This window comes from Rhinoderma darwinii, chromosome 1, assembly GCF_050947455.1.
Source record: "Rhinoderma darwinii isolate aRhiDar2 chromosome 1, aRhiDar2.hap1, whole genome shotgun sequence".
NCBI lineage: Eukaryota > Metazoa > Chordata > Amphibia > Anura > Rhinodermatidae > Rhinoderma > Rhinoderma darwinii.
This window is the reverse complement of record NC_134687.1, coordinates 198,289,752-198,306,068: the sequence shown is the minus strand read 5'-3', so window position 1 is coordinate 198,306,068 and position 16,317 is coordinate 198,289,752. Positions and strand designations below refer to the sequence as shown.

General features: G+C 45.7%; 1 protein-coding gene across 1 annotated transcript in view; it reads right to left on the bottom strand.

Moving 5' to 3' along the window:
• The window catches only part of BTC (betacellulin), a 102,008-nt gene that overhangs the window by 84,331 nt on the left and 1,360 nt on the right, over positions 1-16,317 (bottom strand). The window contains exons 2-3 of the mRNA XM_075849784.1: positions 14,456-14,743; positions 13,729-13,732 (exon numbers count right to left, since the gene is read on the bottom strand). Of these exons, the coding sequence (XP_075705899.1) occupies positions 13,729-13,732; positions 14,456-14,743 (292 nt within the window). The remainder of the gene's footprint in view (positions 1-13,728; positions 13,733-14,455; positions 14,744-16,317) is intronic.

Here is a 16,317-nt window from a genome sequence, read left to right as displayed (position 1 = left end):
AATAGTCAGATCCTATTAAAGAATGTAACATTTTAAATAAGTAAAAAACGTAGAACAAAATGGAAGAGATAAAGGCCATCTAAAAAAGGCAAAAACACAAAAAAAAAGACAAATACATAAATACCCCATAGAGACCAGACTGTGACCCCCACACAAAGAAGAGTCTTACCCAGACCATGAAAATATTACTGTCACGTTGGGTACGTGGACCTTCTGGCCCGTACCTCCTTGACGGTATGGCAGGTGGCCAACAGGGAGCAGGTCACAGTCTATGGTTCGTATAGTGTACCTGTGGCAGCTCGAACAGTAGCAATGGCAGGCTCGGCTGGGACTTAGGCAGTAGGCAGACGTCAGGCATGGTGTAGCAGGAGAGGCGTGGAATACAGCACGGGACGACTACAGCCCAGCACGGTACTTGACCAGGTAGCACAGGATACAGGAACGGGGAACACTGGGAACTGGGAAACACTAGGAGACCATTTGCTTAGACAAACTTAGGGTATGACAACAACACTCAGGCATGAGAGGAAGGGGCTGGGCCGTTCTTATAGTCCAGGGTACTCATGGGCTAATTTAGACATTAAACTTTGGTGCGCGCGCTGGCCCTTTAAGAGCGCGCACCCACGGGACCTGGCCAAGGTAAGCGGAAGTGAGCGCTGGCGTCTCCTGAGGAGGAAACTGGGGCCAGCACTCGCAGACCCATGGCTGAGGCCGTCGGGAGGTGAGTGAGCCTGACGGCCCGCGGCCATGGACATGACAATTACATTTATTAACTTTCTCCAATTTCTATTATATATGTTATTATAGATGGTGTTATAGATTATGTTATTATAGATAATATTATAGAACATGTTATTATAGATGTTATTATAGATGGTGTTATAGATTATGGTATTATAGATGGTGTTATAGATGATGTTATTATAGATGGTATTATTATAGATGATGGTATTATAGAAGATGTTATAGATGGTGTTATAGATAATGGTATTATAGATGGTGTTATAGATTATGCTATTATAGGTGGTGTTATTATAGATGATGGTATTATAGAAGATGTTATAGATGGTGTTATAGATAATGGTATTATAGATGGTGTTATAGATTATGTTTTTATAGATGGTGTTATAGAACATGTTATTATAGATGGTGTTATAGAAGATGTTATTATAGATGGTGTTATAGAAGATGTTATTATAGATGGTGTTATACATTGTTATTATCGATGATATTATAGATGATGTTATTATAGATGGTGTTATAGAAGATGCGCGTTGGGTGCGTGGACCCACTGGACCATACCACCTTAACGGTATGGCAGCTGGCCAACAGGACACAGCTCAAAGTCTATAGTTCAAATAGGTGTACCTGTGGTAACTTCAGACAGCAGCAAGACAGGCTCAGATGGGACTTTGGCAGGAAGCAGACACCAGGCGTGGTGTAACAGGACAGGCGTAGTACTCAGCGCAGCACGACTCCAACTCTATATGGCACTTGGACCAGGATACAGGTAGCAGGAAAGGGAACACTGGGAACTGGAAAACACTTAAGGAACCATTTGCAGAGACGAACATAGGTAATGGCAACAAAGCTCAGGCAAGGCAGGAAGGGGCAGGGCCCCTCTTATAGTCCAGGATCATTGGCTAATTTAATAACAGATTCAGGTGCGTGCTGGCTCTTTAAGACCAGGCACCAGCGTGCGCGCGCACCCTACGGGACACAGAAGAGTGAAGCGGAAGTGTGCGCTGGCGTCTCCTGAGGAGGAGATGCGAGCCAGCGCTCACTGATCCATGGCTGCGGCCGTCAGGGGGTGAGTAAACCTGACGGCCCGCGGCCATGGGTATTACAAAGATGTTATTATAGATGGTGTTATAGATGATGGTATTATAGATGGTATTATAGGTGATGGTATTATAGATGGTGTTATAGATGATGGTATTATAGATGGTGTTATAGATGATGTTATTATAGATGATGTTATAGATTATGTTATTATACATGGTGTTATAGAATATGGTATTATAAATGGTGTTATAGATGATGTTATTATAGACGGTGTTATAGATGATGTTATGATAGATGGTGCTATAGATTATGTTATTATAGATGGTGTTTTTGAAGATGCTATTATAGATGGTATTATAGGTGATGGTATTATAGATGGGGTTATAAATGATGGTGTTATAGATGATGTTATTATAGATAGTGTTATAGATGATGTTATTATAGATGGTGTTATAGATTATGTTATTATAGATGGTGTTATTGAAGATGTTATTATAGATGGTTGTCACGGAGGGTATGTGGACCCACTGGGCCGTACCGCCTTGGCGATAAGGCAGCTGGCCAACAGGGAGCAGGTGATTGTCTATAGTTCTATAGGTACCTGTGGCAGCTCAGAAAGCAGCAGGGCAGGCTCGGCTGGGACTTAGGTAGCAGGCGGACGTCAGGCGAGGTGAAGCAGGTCAGACGTGGATGCAGCACGGCACGACTTTGGCACAGCTCCGTGCTAGACCAGGAAGGTATGGATTGCTAGGAACAGGAACTGGAAACAAATATAGGTACAGGGACAGGGACTGGAACAGAGACTGGAACAGGAAACACACTAGGAGGCCATCACATAGACAAACTATAGGGAACACAACCACGCTCAGGCATAGAACTAGGGGGCTGGACCCCTCTTATAGTCCAGGGTACTCACGGGTCAAAGTTCGTCCATGAGGTCCGGTGTGCGCGCTGCCCCTTTAAGAGCGGACACGAGCGTGCGTGCGCACCCTACGGGATCCAGCAGAGTTGAGTGGACACGAGCGCTGGCGTCTCCTGAGGAGGAGGGTGGGGCCAGCGCTTGCCGATTCGTGGCTGCGGCTGTCAGGGGGAGGTTGGAACTGACAGCCTGCAGCTACGGAGATTACAGTATCCCCCCTCTTACGCCCCCTCTTCTTGGGACCAGAGCGAGAGAGAAACTTCTTCAGAAGAGTATGGGCATTGAGGTTCTCCTCTGGCTCCCAGGACCTCTCTTCAGGACCAAACTCCCTTCAATCCACCAAATAAAAAGTCTTTCCTCTCACTCTCTTGGTGTCCAAGATCTCCTTGACCTCAAAGATGTCCCAGGGGCCGCTGGAGGAAACCGCAGGGCTGGGAGTCTTGGAATAGCGGTTCAGGATCACAGGTTTCAGGAGGGAGACATGGAAGGAGTTGGGAATCCTGAGGGTAGGAGGCAGCCGAAGCTTGTAGGCGACAGGGTTGATCTGCTGCAGAACCTCGAATGGTCCAAGGAACCTGGGGGCAAATTTACATGACGGAACCCTCAGTCGGATATTCCTGGATGACAGCCAGACCTTAGTGCCAGGAAGAAACCGAGGAAGCTCTCTTCTCCTTGTGTCAGCCTTCCGTTTCATGCGGTTCATTGCCATTAGGATGGAGGATCGAGTCTGCTGCCAGATCTTCAAAAAGTCTCTAAACGTGGAGTCAGCTGCAGGTACCTCGGAAGTGTCAGGCACCTGGAGAGGAATTTGTGGGTGCTGGCCGTAGACAATGCAGAACGGTGTATTACTAGTAGACTTGCTGGTGTGATTATTGTAGGAGAACTCCGCCCATGGGAGCAGCTGCACCCAGTCATCATGCTGCTTGGAGATGAAGTGGCGTAGGTAGTTCTCCAAAATCTGGTTGATCCTCTCGACCTGACCATTAGACTGAGGATGGTAGGCAGAAGAAAAGTCCAACTTCACGCCAAGAAGTCCGCAGAGGGCTCTCCAGAACCTCGAGGTAAACTGAACCCCCCAATCAGACACAATATGCTGCGGCAAGCCGTGCAGGCGGAAGATGTGTTGGATAAATAACTTGGCACACTGAGGAGCAGAAGGAAGACCGGTGAGAGGAACGAAGTGGGCCATCTTCGAAAATCGGTCCACCACCACCCAGACAGCACTACATCCAGCAGAGAGAGACAGATCCGTGATAAAATCCATCGCTATATGCTGCCAGGGAGCATTGGGCACAGGCAATGGCTGGAGCAGACCAGCAGTTTTGGAGTGGGTGGCCTTGTTGGCTGCACATACAGCATAGGAAGAAACGAAGTCCACAATATCCTTGGGCAGAGAGGGCCACCAGAAATGACGAGCAATCAAATCCCAGGTCTTACGTAACCCGCGTGACCTGCCTGTCTAGAGGAGTGACCCCAGCGGAGGATTCTTCCACGATCAGCCAGGCGCACAAAAGTCCTCCCTGGAGGAATGTCCCCAATTTGCAGGGGCTTGACCGAGACAATGCAAGATGGATCGATAATGTTATGTGGACTCTCAATGGTGTCTTCTGTCTCTAAAGACCTGGACAAGGCATCGGCCCTCACATTCTTGTCGGCCGGGCGATAATGAAGCTCAAACTGGAACCTTGCAAAGAACAGTGACCACCTGGCCTGAGGATGCTTCAGCCGTTGGGCCGTATGGAGGTAGGTCAGATTCTTGTGGTCCGTAAAAATCAAAATCGGATGAACTACGGCCTCTAGTAGATGTCTCCACTCCTGCAGAGCCAATTTGATGGCCTGTAACTCCCGATCCCCAATCGAGTAGTTGCGTCCTGCGGAAGAGAAGAGCTTGGAAAAGTATCCTCATACCCTTGACTTGCCCTTGGGATCTCTCTGGAACAGGAGTGCACCAGCACCGACAGAGGATGCGTCCACCTCCAACGAGAACTGCAGAGAGACATGATGATGGAGGATAGAGGCTGACGTGAAGGCACTCTTCAGGCTATTGAATGCGGACTCTGCCTCGGGAGTCCACACCCTGGCGTTCATACCCTTCTTAGTAAGTTTAGAGATGGGAGAAGTCAGTGAGGAGAAGTTCAGAATAAACTGCCTGTAAAAATTAGCAAATCCCAAAATGCGCTGTATGGCCCTCAAGCCTTGAGGGTGTGGCCACTCAAGGACAGACTTTACCTTTTCAGGGTCCATCTCGAGACCACGATTCGAGACGATGTAGCCCAGGAAGGGTAGAGCATCCTTGTCAAATACGCACTTCTCCAACTTGACAGAAGATTCTCCCTTAACCATAGCAGAACCTGACGGATATGTCTCTGGTGCGTCATAGGATCTGGGGAGAAAATCAAGATGTCATCAAGGTAGACTACAACACAAACATAGAGGAGGTCACGGAAAATGTCATTCACAAACTCCTGGAAGACCGCGGGGGCATTAAACAGGCCGAAGGCCATTACTAGATACTCATAGTGTCCATCACGGGTGTTAAATGCAGTCTTCCATTCGTCACCCCGGCGAATCCCTAGGTTGTAAGCCCCACGCAGGTCTAGTTTAGAAAAACAATTTGCACCACGTATACAATCAAACAGTTCGGAGATCAGTGGCAACGGATATTTATTCTTCGCCGTGATCTGGTTGAGACCACGGTAGTCGATGCAAGGACGAAGAGAGACATCTTTCTTTTTGACGAGGAAGAACCCGGCTCCTGCCGGGGAGGAAGAGTTTCGTATGAAGCCCCTTTCTAAGTTCTGTTTCACATAGGAGGACATGGACAGAGTCTCTGGCAAGGAGAGAGGATGCACCCTACCACGGGGAAGGGATGCACCAGGGTTCAGTTCAATAGGGCAGTCATACGCCCGATGTGGGGGCAATGTCTCCGCCTCCCTCTTGCTGAAGACGTCCGAAAAGGCAGCATAATGACCCGGCAATCCTGCCAATGTTCGAGGCAGAGAAGCCTGAGCCGAACGAATCCGCACCAGGCATCGACCTTGACACTCAGGGCCCCACTGGATAACCTCTCCAGAATTCCAGTCCAGAACTGGGGCATGCAGTCGGAGCCAAGGCAGGCCCAGCAACACAGGGTTAACAGCTTTGGGAAGGACATAGAACGACAGAAGTTCGGAGTGAAGGGCTCCCACTTGGAGCCTCAGCGGCTTGGTCACGGCTATAACTGGGTCTGGCAGAGGTAGTCCATATACATATATTTTGTTTGTTAACAATAAAGCAGTTTGTAAGGGGTAAAAGTGGGTTTTTCATTTTTTTTTTCACTTTTTTTTTCACTTTTTATTAAACTTTTTTTTCCACTTTTTTACTAGTCCCAATAGGGGACTTCACTATGCGATTATCCAATCGCATTTATAATACACTGAAATACTTCTGTATTGCAGTGTATTATGCCTGTCCGTCAATGGCGGATCATCATATGGGCGTTTCGGGCGGTCGCCCGGGGCCCGAGGCACTCAGGGGGCCCATTGCTGCCCGAACTGCACATAATCGTAAAAACTATGCAGCGCTAACTGTCACTGCAGAGAGAAGGTGCAGGCAGAACAATTCGGGGCGGGCTTAGCCGGCATAGTGAACGTTACCTCTACATAAATGTGCTCCGAATTGAAGGCTAAAGGACCTTTGATGACGTTGTGCCCATGTGACCCCCGCCCACCAATCAGGTCCGTCTATCACAGTGAAGGAGCAGAATATCTGCAGGGAAGAAGGCCCGCCCACCAGTCAAGTTTTTACAAAACGCTCCAGGCTGGTGAGTGCTTTTCCAAACCCCCATCCCTTCATCATTCACTCCCTCCATCTGTTCATCCCTCCCTTCATTCTTCCATAACTCACTCCCTCCCTTCATCACTGCTGTGTGTGATGCTATCTACAGGGGCTGTGTGTGTGTGATGCTATATACAGGGGGATGTGTGTGTGATGCTATATACAGGGGCTGTGTGTGTGTGTGTGTGTGATGCTATATACAGGGGGATGTGTGTGTGATGCTATATACAGGGGCTGTGTGTGTGTGTGTGTGTGTGTGTGTGATGCTATATACAGGGGGATGTGTGTGTGATGCTATATACAGGGGGATGTGTGTGTGATGCTATATACAGGGGGATGTGTGTGTAACGCTATATACAGGGGGATGTGTGTGTGATGCTATATACAGGGGGATGTGTGTGTGATGCTATATACAGGGGGATGTGTGTGTGATGCTATATACAGGGGGATGTGTGTGACGCTATATACAGGGGGATGTGTGTGACGCTATATACAGGGGGATGTGTGTGACGCTATATACAGGGGGATGTGTGTGATGCTATATACAGGGGGATGTGTGTGACGCTATATACAGGGGGATGTGTGTGACGCTATATACAGGGGGATGTGTGTGCGTGATGCTATATACAGGGGGATGTGTGTGACGCTATATACAGGGGGATGTGTGTGACGCTATATACAGGGGGATGTGTGTGACGCTATATACAGGGGGATGTGTGTGACGCTATATACAGGGGGATGTGTGTGACGCTATATACAGGGGGATGTGTGTGACGCTATATACAGGGGCCTTTGTGCACGTGGTGCTTTACTATACAGTGTTAGACACAATTATATTCAGGGGTGCAGTGTTTGGTGCTATTATAGGTAGAGACACAGTCTGTGGCACCATGATCATTTTATTTTCGTTTATAGGTGTAGAAATGTTGGAAAAGTGAGCAACAGAAGACATCTAAGTAGCAAATTCTGCAGAAATGGGTCATGGCCGGGAGAAGTCGTCATGAAGTCTGGACCGGATGGAGAAGAAAAGAGGAAAAAAGTTACCAGAATCTGAGGAGTCGTCACATGTGAGTCACTAGATTTGTAGAGAATCTGTCACCTCTCCTGACATGTTTATTATAGGAAATCCTTGTGTTTCACTAAAAGTCTTTGTGCAGTCCAGGACTGATAGACAAATGTGTGTTACCATTCCCCTTGTTAGGAGGATGTGTCCCTGCACAGTGTGATACTGTCAGCGATGGTTGTAGACTGTCAGTATGTAGGGAAACAGCCCTTTGACAAGGGGAATCGTAACACCCATTTGTTAATGCTTGCACAAAAAGGTATTGTTACGGCTCGGCGGGGGAGAAGGGGGGCCCAAGTTTGGGTAACATTCCAGGGCCCATAGTCTACTTAATCCGCCACTGCTGTCCGTGTAAGACGGACAGGCATCTGCTAGGTCATGCCAGAGGCATGATCTAGCAGGCATTCACGACAGGCAGAGCTGGGGGCCTTTATTAGGCCCCCGGCTGCCATCGGAGACACAGACACTCGGTGATCTTATTGCCGGGTGTCAGTGGGATGAGAGGGAGCTCCCTCCCTCTCTCCAAAACCACTCAGATGCGGTGCACGCTATTCAGCACCGCATCTGAGGGGTTAAACTGGTGAGATCTATACTAATAGATAAGTGAGATCGATACTAATAATAAGTGAGATCGATACTAAGACTGACACATTTGTCAAGGTGTGAGACGTACTTATAGACCTGATGATGTCATAATGTTAGAATTATATCATGATGTCACTGGAAGCATGTGTAGAAGGACCACACCCAGATTCTAGATGAGGTGAACACAGGAAGTGTGTACAGATGCTGGTCAGTGCCAATGCTATAATAAAATATAAAACACACATCCAGCATATGAAGTATAATGATATTAATTTCACTTAGCATCTAAATCCTGGGAAATCCCTTTAATCCAAACGTGATAAGTTTTCTTAGAGGACTTCACAACAACTTTTTAACTCTGTAAGGCCTGATTCACACCAGCGCTGCGGTAGTTTTTCACGTCCGAGGTGCATCCGTGCTCAGCGCTGCGGGACGCGATGTCACGCATCCCCCATAGATGATAGTCTATGGAGAGATGCGTGATGCGTGAAAAGAAAAATCTTGTGCGTGATCCGCGTAAAATGTGCATACGTTTTTCTTACCCAGTTTTTATTGTACATGCGTATTTTGACATGTTTTTTTGCTGCTTTTTTATGCTGATTTTTAAATACTGTATCTAAATACCTGTGGGCTATGTTATAAGATGTACTGACCTAAGAATTTGTGCCCCCGATTTTGCGCGTGTTTACACAAGTAAATACACTCAAAAGAGCAATCATTTTTGGCAGCATTTCAAAGCCTCCCATTGGCTTCAGAGGGGAAATTTCTCACATTTTCGGAGCAAGAAGCGCAGCAAGAATTGACATGAGGCTTTTTTTTTATGTGATGTGGAATTTAATTGCGTCCACGTAAAAAAAAAGAAAACGCTGTATGCACTGGCAGTGCTTATTCCCATTGAAGTCAATTAGAAGCTTTGAAGAGTAAGGCTGGGTTCACACAACCTATTTTCAGGCGTAAACGAGGCGTATTATGCCTCGATTTACGCCTGAAAATACGGCTACAATACGTCGGCAAACATCTGCCCATTCATTTGAATGGGTTTGCCGACGTACTGTGCCTACAACCAGTAATTTACGCGTCGTCGTTTGACAGCTGTCAAATGACTGCCTCGTCAAAGAAGTGCAGGGCACTTCTTTGAAACGTAATTTGAGCCATTTTTCATTGAAGTCAATGAAGAACAGCTCAAGATTACAGGCGTCAAAGACGCCTCGCATAATGCGAGGAGGAGCTTTTACGTCTGAAATGACGCAGCTGTTTTCTCCTGAAAACAGTCTGTCTTTTCAGACGTAAAAGGAAGCTAGCGTGTGCACATACCCTAAGGCCCCATGCGCACGACCGTGCCCATAATCACGGTCCGTGATTACGGGCACAGACAGCCGCGGACAGTCATCCGCATTTGTGGGCCGTTCTTCCATTATAAAGTATATGTCCTATTTTTTACGGATGCTTTCTACGGCCCCGACACCTTCACATGAATATACGGGAACTGTAATGAATGGAACTGTATTTTGATCCGCAATTACTGTCTGTAATTACAGACCAAAATTACGGTTGTGTGCATGGGGCCTAACTGTACTTTCAGAAAAATGTAATATGTCTTAGAGACATATCAGAAGTTTTGATCGGTGGGGGACTGGTTACTGAGACCCCCACCGATCCCTTAAGCGATGTGGGAAAAGCACCCAACCCCAGAGGCGTTACTTGAAGCTCCTGTGCCCCAATGCAAAATCTATAACAGAGCCCCCCACCTACCATGTGCCATTTAAAATACTTATGTGGCGGATGGGGCTTTGGACCCTCAGGCCCCCAAGGCTCGGCTGCAACTGCTACCTCTGCACTACCTATAGCTACGCCCCTGTCTATAACTTTTTCTTGTTGCAGATGTGCAGGAGTCCATGCTGGGGGAAAGAAATATGGCTGGTAATGGGGACAGTTTCACCTGCACGGCGAGCACTGTGTCTTACTGGGCCCACTGTTTTTTACTACGGCACTGTGGCTTGAGATACTGCCTGACAGAGGGGGCACTCTAAGGCTTACTGAGAGCAATGTGACTTGAAGTAGGAAAACTGTGAGGCATAGGGCAATGGTACTAAAAAGAGGCCAAGCTTAAAGAGGCTCTGTCACCATATTTTGCAACCCCTATCTGCTATTGCAGCAGTTAGGCGCTGCAATGTAGATTACAGTAACGTTTTTCTTTTTTTTAAAACGAGCATTTTTGGCCAAGTTATGACCATTTTTGTAGTTATGCAAATGAGGCTTGCAAAAGTCCAAGTGGGTGTGTTTAAAAGTAAAAGTCCAAGTGGGCGTGTATTATGTGCGTACATCGGGGCGTTTTTACTTCTTTTACTAGCTGGGCGTTCTGACGAGAAGTATCATCCACTTCTCTTCAGAACGCCCAGCTTCTGCCAGATCACGCTGTGACGTCACTCACAGGTCCTGCATCGTGTCAGACGAGCGAGGACACATCGGCACCAGAGGCTTCAGTTGATTCTGCAGCAGCATCAGCAGGTAAGTAGCTACATCAACTTGTTTTTTACAAAAAATATACAGCACCCGTATTACTTCCATTACATTCCACACAGTTACGTTTTGTTGTAGTTTTTATGTTTTTTCTTTATAAAAACCTGTGGATTCATAAACAGGAAAAAAAGGATAAAGGAAGGGCTTCTATTTTTTTTTAACCCTTAAAGACACAGCCATTTTTTGATTTTTCATTTCCGTTTTTCACTTCCCGCCTTCCAAGAGCCATAACGTTTGTATTTTTCCGTCAATAGAGTGGTGTGAGAGCTTATTATTTGTGGGAGGAGTTGTAGTTTCTATTGGTAGCATTTAAAGTACCATATAATGTACTAGGAAGCCGAAAAAAAATATATTTGCGGGCTGAAATTTTTGGGATTCCAATTTTACGTCTTTCACCGTGTGGTAAAAACAGCAACTTGACTTTATTCTGTGGCTCAATACAATTACGGCAATATAAAATTTATATAGATTTTTTAAAAATTTTACTACTTTAAAAAAAGAAAAATATTTTGGTGCATTGAGCGGAGTGAGGGCTTCTTTTTGCGGGATGAGCTGTAGTTTTTGTTGGTACCATTTTCTGGTACATATGAGTTTTGATCACTTTTTATTAAATATTTTTTGGGAGCTAAGGTGACCAAAAAACAGCGAATTTGGCGTTTTACATTTTTATTTTTTTACGGCGTTCACCGTGCACATTAAATAACGCTATATTGGAATAGTTCAGACTTTTGCAGAAGCAGCAATACCAATTTTGTTTACTTTTTTTTTTTTACATGGAAAAATGGAAAAAGTTTTTTTTTTTAAAGTTGCCAGAGGGGGCCGCCCCCACTTTTCAACGCCTCAGATGCTGCGGTTGCGATTGACCGCAGCATTTGAGGGTTTAAACAGCCAGGAACAGCGTGACTGTAAAACACAGCCGACACCCGCAGCATGCTCCATACTTCTCCCCTGCACTAGGACATACCGGTGAGTCCTGGTGCGGTAAGGGGTTAAGCCAACCCTGGTTTTGGCTAATAGTCGGCTGACATTAGAGGAGTCACCCATGTAACGGCACTTCATCCTATCTTTCCTACTTGTCCTAACAACTCTCACTGCTGTGGCCAATGGGCACAATGGTATTGTCTTAGATAATGACAGAGATTATTCCTGCTTGGGCAATAACAAAAACTTCATGCACACGACCGTAAGCGTTTTAACTGTCCACAAATACGGATCCAACGGCTACGGATACACATCCGTATCCGACTGAAATTGCGGAAGCATCCATAGACGTCTATGTGCGAGTCCGTGCCGCAATTGTGGACAAGAATAGGACATGTGCTATAATTTGCTGTTTATTTCTACTGCCCGGACACATGTTCGTAAATATACAGAAAGGTGTCCGTGGCCAATAGAAATGAATGGGTCCGCAATTTCCTCCGTAATTACGGATTCCGTAATTACGGTTGAAAATTATGGTCGTGTGCATGGGACCTAAGTTGCCCAATCAATAGACATTAGATTTGTCATTTCACTGACTTGCCAATTGGCCATTGGTTGCTGGGCGACTGGATCCTATATTTTGTTATGTTGGATTCTTTTGTATTTTTCTGTACTATTGGAATTTCCATAATGAGGTGCTCAACAGTTTAGGCTGCACAATGCTATTGTGTGTCCCGTCAAAACCTGGGACACACAAGGGAGCCCAACAGAACTAATTATAAGTCAATGAGGTCCATCGGGCACAATTGCTGTCTGGCGTTTGACGAATCAATCTCGTCTTGAATTATGTTTTTTTTCTTCTATGACGAAACAGAAATATTGAATTCAGAACGCATATGTACGTGATTTTGGCATAATATACTTTGTAGAAATGTCCCAATCCTGAGAAACCAGTAATGTTATGTCCACACGGCCAATTTTCAGACGTAATTCAGGCGTTTTACGCCTCGAATTACGCCTGAAAAGACGGCTCCATTACGTCTGCAAACATCTGCCCATTGCTTGCAATGGGTTTTACGATGTTCTGTTCAGACGAGGTGTAATTTTATGCGTTGCTGTCAAAAGACGGCGCGTAAAAATACGCCCGCATCAAAGAAGTGCATGTCACTTCTTGGGACGTTTTTGGAGCCGTTTTTCATTGACACCAATGAAAAACTGTTCCAATTACGTCCGTAAAAGACGCCACAAAAAACACGAGTACTTGCAAAAACGTCTACAATTCAGGAGCTGTTTTCGCCTGAAAACAGCTCCGTAATTTCAGACGTATTTTGCGTTTGCGTGACAACATACCCTTAGTCTTGGATATTTTATACACTTTAACTACCCCAGACTATAACATTTCTGGTTAAACCCTTCAACCTTAATTTCAGTGATGAATAGCAGAGCTATGAAATTCTCATTAGAGTTAGTGTTAATTATAAACTTACGCCCAGTGACAGATGGGCCGTCATGCTAAAAATGCCAGCCTGTAAAACACAAAGTTCACAAACTGTACATCTGCACCAAGAATCCAAATGTAACACTTCCCTCAGCTATAAGAGGGGTTACTCCTTCTCTAACCATCATCCTCCAGGTAACAGCTGCTCTCTTTTTATGGGTCATGCAGTCGGGGAGAGGTTAGAGTTGTAGTCATTTCCTGGTTTTCATTATTGCTGGCACCGTTCCCAGGCTGTAAGCTGATAGTATCCTTCCCTGGGCAGTCCTAGCAGCAGCAATAAAGGTGGATTGGTTCAAGGAAACCTGTTCTATAGCACACACACAAGACAGAGCAAAACTTATTTAAGACATATATATATTGTATATATGTGTGTACATATATATATATATATATACATACATACATACATACATACATACATACATACACACACATAGCAAAGGGGTCCCGTATATATATATATATATATATATATATATATATATTTTGTTTCACATTACTAAAAAAAAAACAACTGTTGCCAGTATTTCATCCCCAATTTATATGTTCCAAATTGACAGTATACATGTGCCAAATTTTTGAATGAGCACCCCCCCCCCCCCCTCAAGCAAGGATATTTACCCAGCTGTAAAAGTTAAGACTTTCAGTGAATTTAATTATCAGACCAGTCAAAAAAAAAGACTCCAGACCATACCCCAATATACCATGTCATGCACTTACCAAATAATACCAATATAGTAGGGCCAAATAATATCTCCATATCAAAACCATATTAATCTACCATGAAGACCAATACAACCAATAGTATCATCATACAGTTCCCATATATTGGTCACATACCAGTACTACATGTAACGTCCACTGGGTATATGGACCCACTGGGCTACTCCGCCGTAATGGAGTAGCTGCTGGCCAAGGTATGCTGGGATAGGCTGGGGGCAATATTCCTGGTGGGGGTGCTGGCCCTATAAAAGCAGGGACGTGCCCCCTACGGGCATAGGCCGAGGGAGGAGGAGAGAGCAGAGCGCGCCGGCGTCCCTGGGCGAGGAGTTGCTGGCGATGTGGATAAGTAAGCTGGCGGCCACTACAGTGAGACCCGCGGCCGCCATCACTACATTTCTTCCTTCCCCTTACGCCCTCTTCAGGTCCAGAGCATAAAAGGAATTTTTTGATAAGCGCAGGGGCATCAATGTTCTCTTCAGGTTCTCAGGATCCTTCCTCGGGACCAAAACCTTTCCAGTCCACAAAATAAAAGTCTTCCCTCCTACTTTCTTGTAGTCAAGAATCTCCTTGACCTCGAAGACATCTGAAGAACCGCTGGTAGCTGGAGTCGGAGGACTTACTGTACCGGTTGAGAACTACATGTCTCAGGAGAGACACGTGGAAGGAGTTGGGAATCGAGGGTAGCAGGCAGACATAGTTTGTAGGACACAGGATTGATCTGTTGTAAGACTTCAAAAGGGCCAAGAAATCTAGGAGCAAACGTGTAGGAAGGAACCTTTAAGCTGATATTCTTAGAGAACAACCAGACCTTCATTCCAGGGGAAAATTGAGGAGGTGGCCTTCTCTTCTTATCAGCGTATTTCTTCATCACCGCCACCACCTGCAAGATTGCTGACTTGGTTTGTTGCCAGATCTGGAAAAAGGAAAGGAAAGAAAATATTGGCTGCAGGAACTTCGGAGGTAACAGGCGCAGGAAGAGGCACACGAGGATGTTGGCTGTAAACTATGAAAAATAGAGAAGTAGCAGTGGATTCGCTTGTATGATTATTATATGCGAACTCAGCCCATTGACGGAGTTGTACCCAGTTGTCATGTTGAGCTGAAACAAAATGGCGGAGATAGTTCTCGAGCACTTGATTAATTTGTTCGACTTTGCCATTGGATTGTGGGTGGTACGCAAAAGAAAAGACCAGTTTTACGTCCAGACGTTTGCACAGCGCTCTCCAGAATTTGGATGTGAACTGTACGCCACTAGACAATGTGGAGAGGCAATCCGTCCAGACGAAAGACATGCTGAATGAAGAGATTTGCCAGCAGAGGAGCTGAATGAAGACCAGACAGAGGGATGAAATGTGCCATCTTGGAGAAACGATCTATAACGACGCAGACAGTTGTGCATCCAGCAGAGGGAGGAAGTTCTGTAATAAAATCCATTGCAACATGCTGCCAGGGACTATCTGTAACCGGCAGAGGTTGGAGTAGACCCGCAGGCTTGGAATGAGCAACTTTGTTTTGGGCACACTTAGTACAGATGGAGACAAAGTCCTGGACATTGTTGGGTAGCATGGGCCACCAATAGTGGCGGGTGATGAAATCCCTGAATGCCAGAATGACCTGCAAACTTTGAGTTGTGATCCCAGGAGAGAAATTTTAATTAATCGTTGTGCCGACTGTAAGTAGGTAAGGTTCTGGTGATCTGTGTAAATGACAACTGGGTGTGCCAAACTTCCCAACAGATGCCTCCACTCTTCTAGGGTCAACTTGACGGCTAGAAGCTTAGGATCTCCAATAGAATAATTCTTCTCCGCTGCCGAGAAGAGTTTAGAGAAAAAGCCACAGGAGACAGCTTTTCCTTTAGGGTATGTGCACACGCTAACTGCATTTACGTCTGAAATTACGGAGCTGTTTTCAGGAGAAAACAGCTCCTGCATTTCAGACGTAATTGCTCGTACTTGCCTTTTGCGATGCGTCAATTACAGCCGTAATTTGGAGCTGTTCTTCTTTGGAATCAATGAAAAACGGCTCAAATTACGTCTCAAGAAGTGTCCTGCACTTCTTTTGACGAGCCGTCTTTTTTACGCGTCGTCGTTTGACAGCGACGCGTAAATGACAGTTCGTCGGCACAGTACGTCGGCAAACTCATTGAAATGAATGGGCAAATGTATTGGAGCCGTATTATGCCTCGTTTTACGTCTGAAAATTCGGCTACAATACGTCGGCAAACATCTGCCCATTCATTTGAATGGGTTTGCCGACGTACTGTGCAGACGACCTGTCATTTACGCGTCGTCGTTTGACAGCTGTCAAACGACGATGCGTAAAAATACAGCCTCGTCAAAAGAAGTGCAGGACACTTCTTTCAGACGTAATTTGAGCCGTTCTTCATTGAACTCAATGAAGCACAGGTCAAAATTTACGGCTGTCAGAGAAGCCTCGCAAAATGCGAGGAGGAGGAATTACGGCTGAAACGAGGCAGCTGTTTTCTCC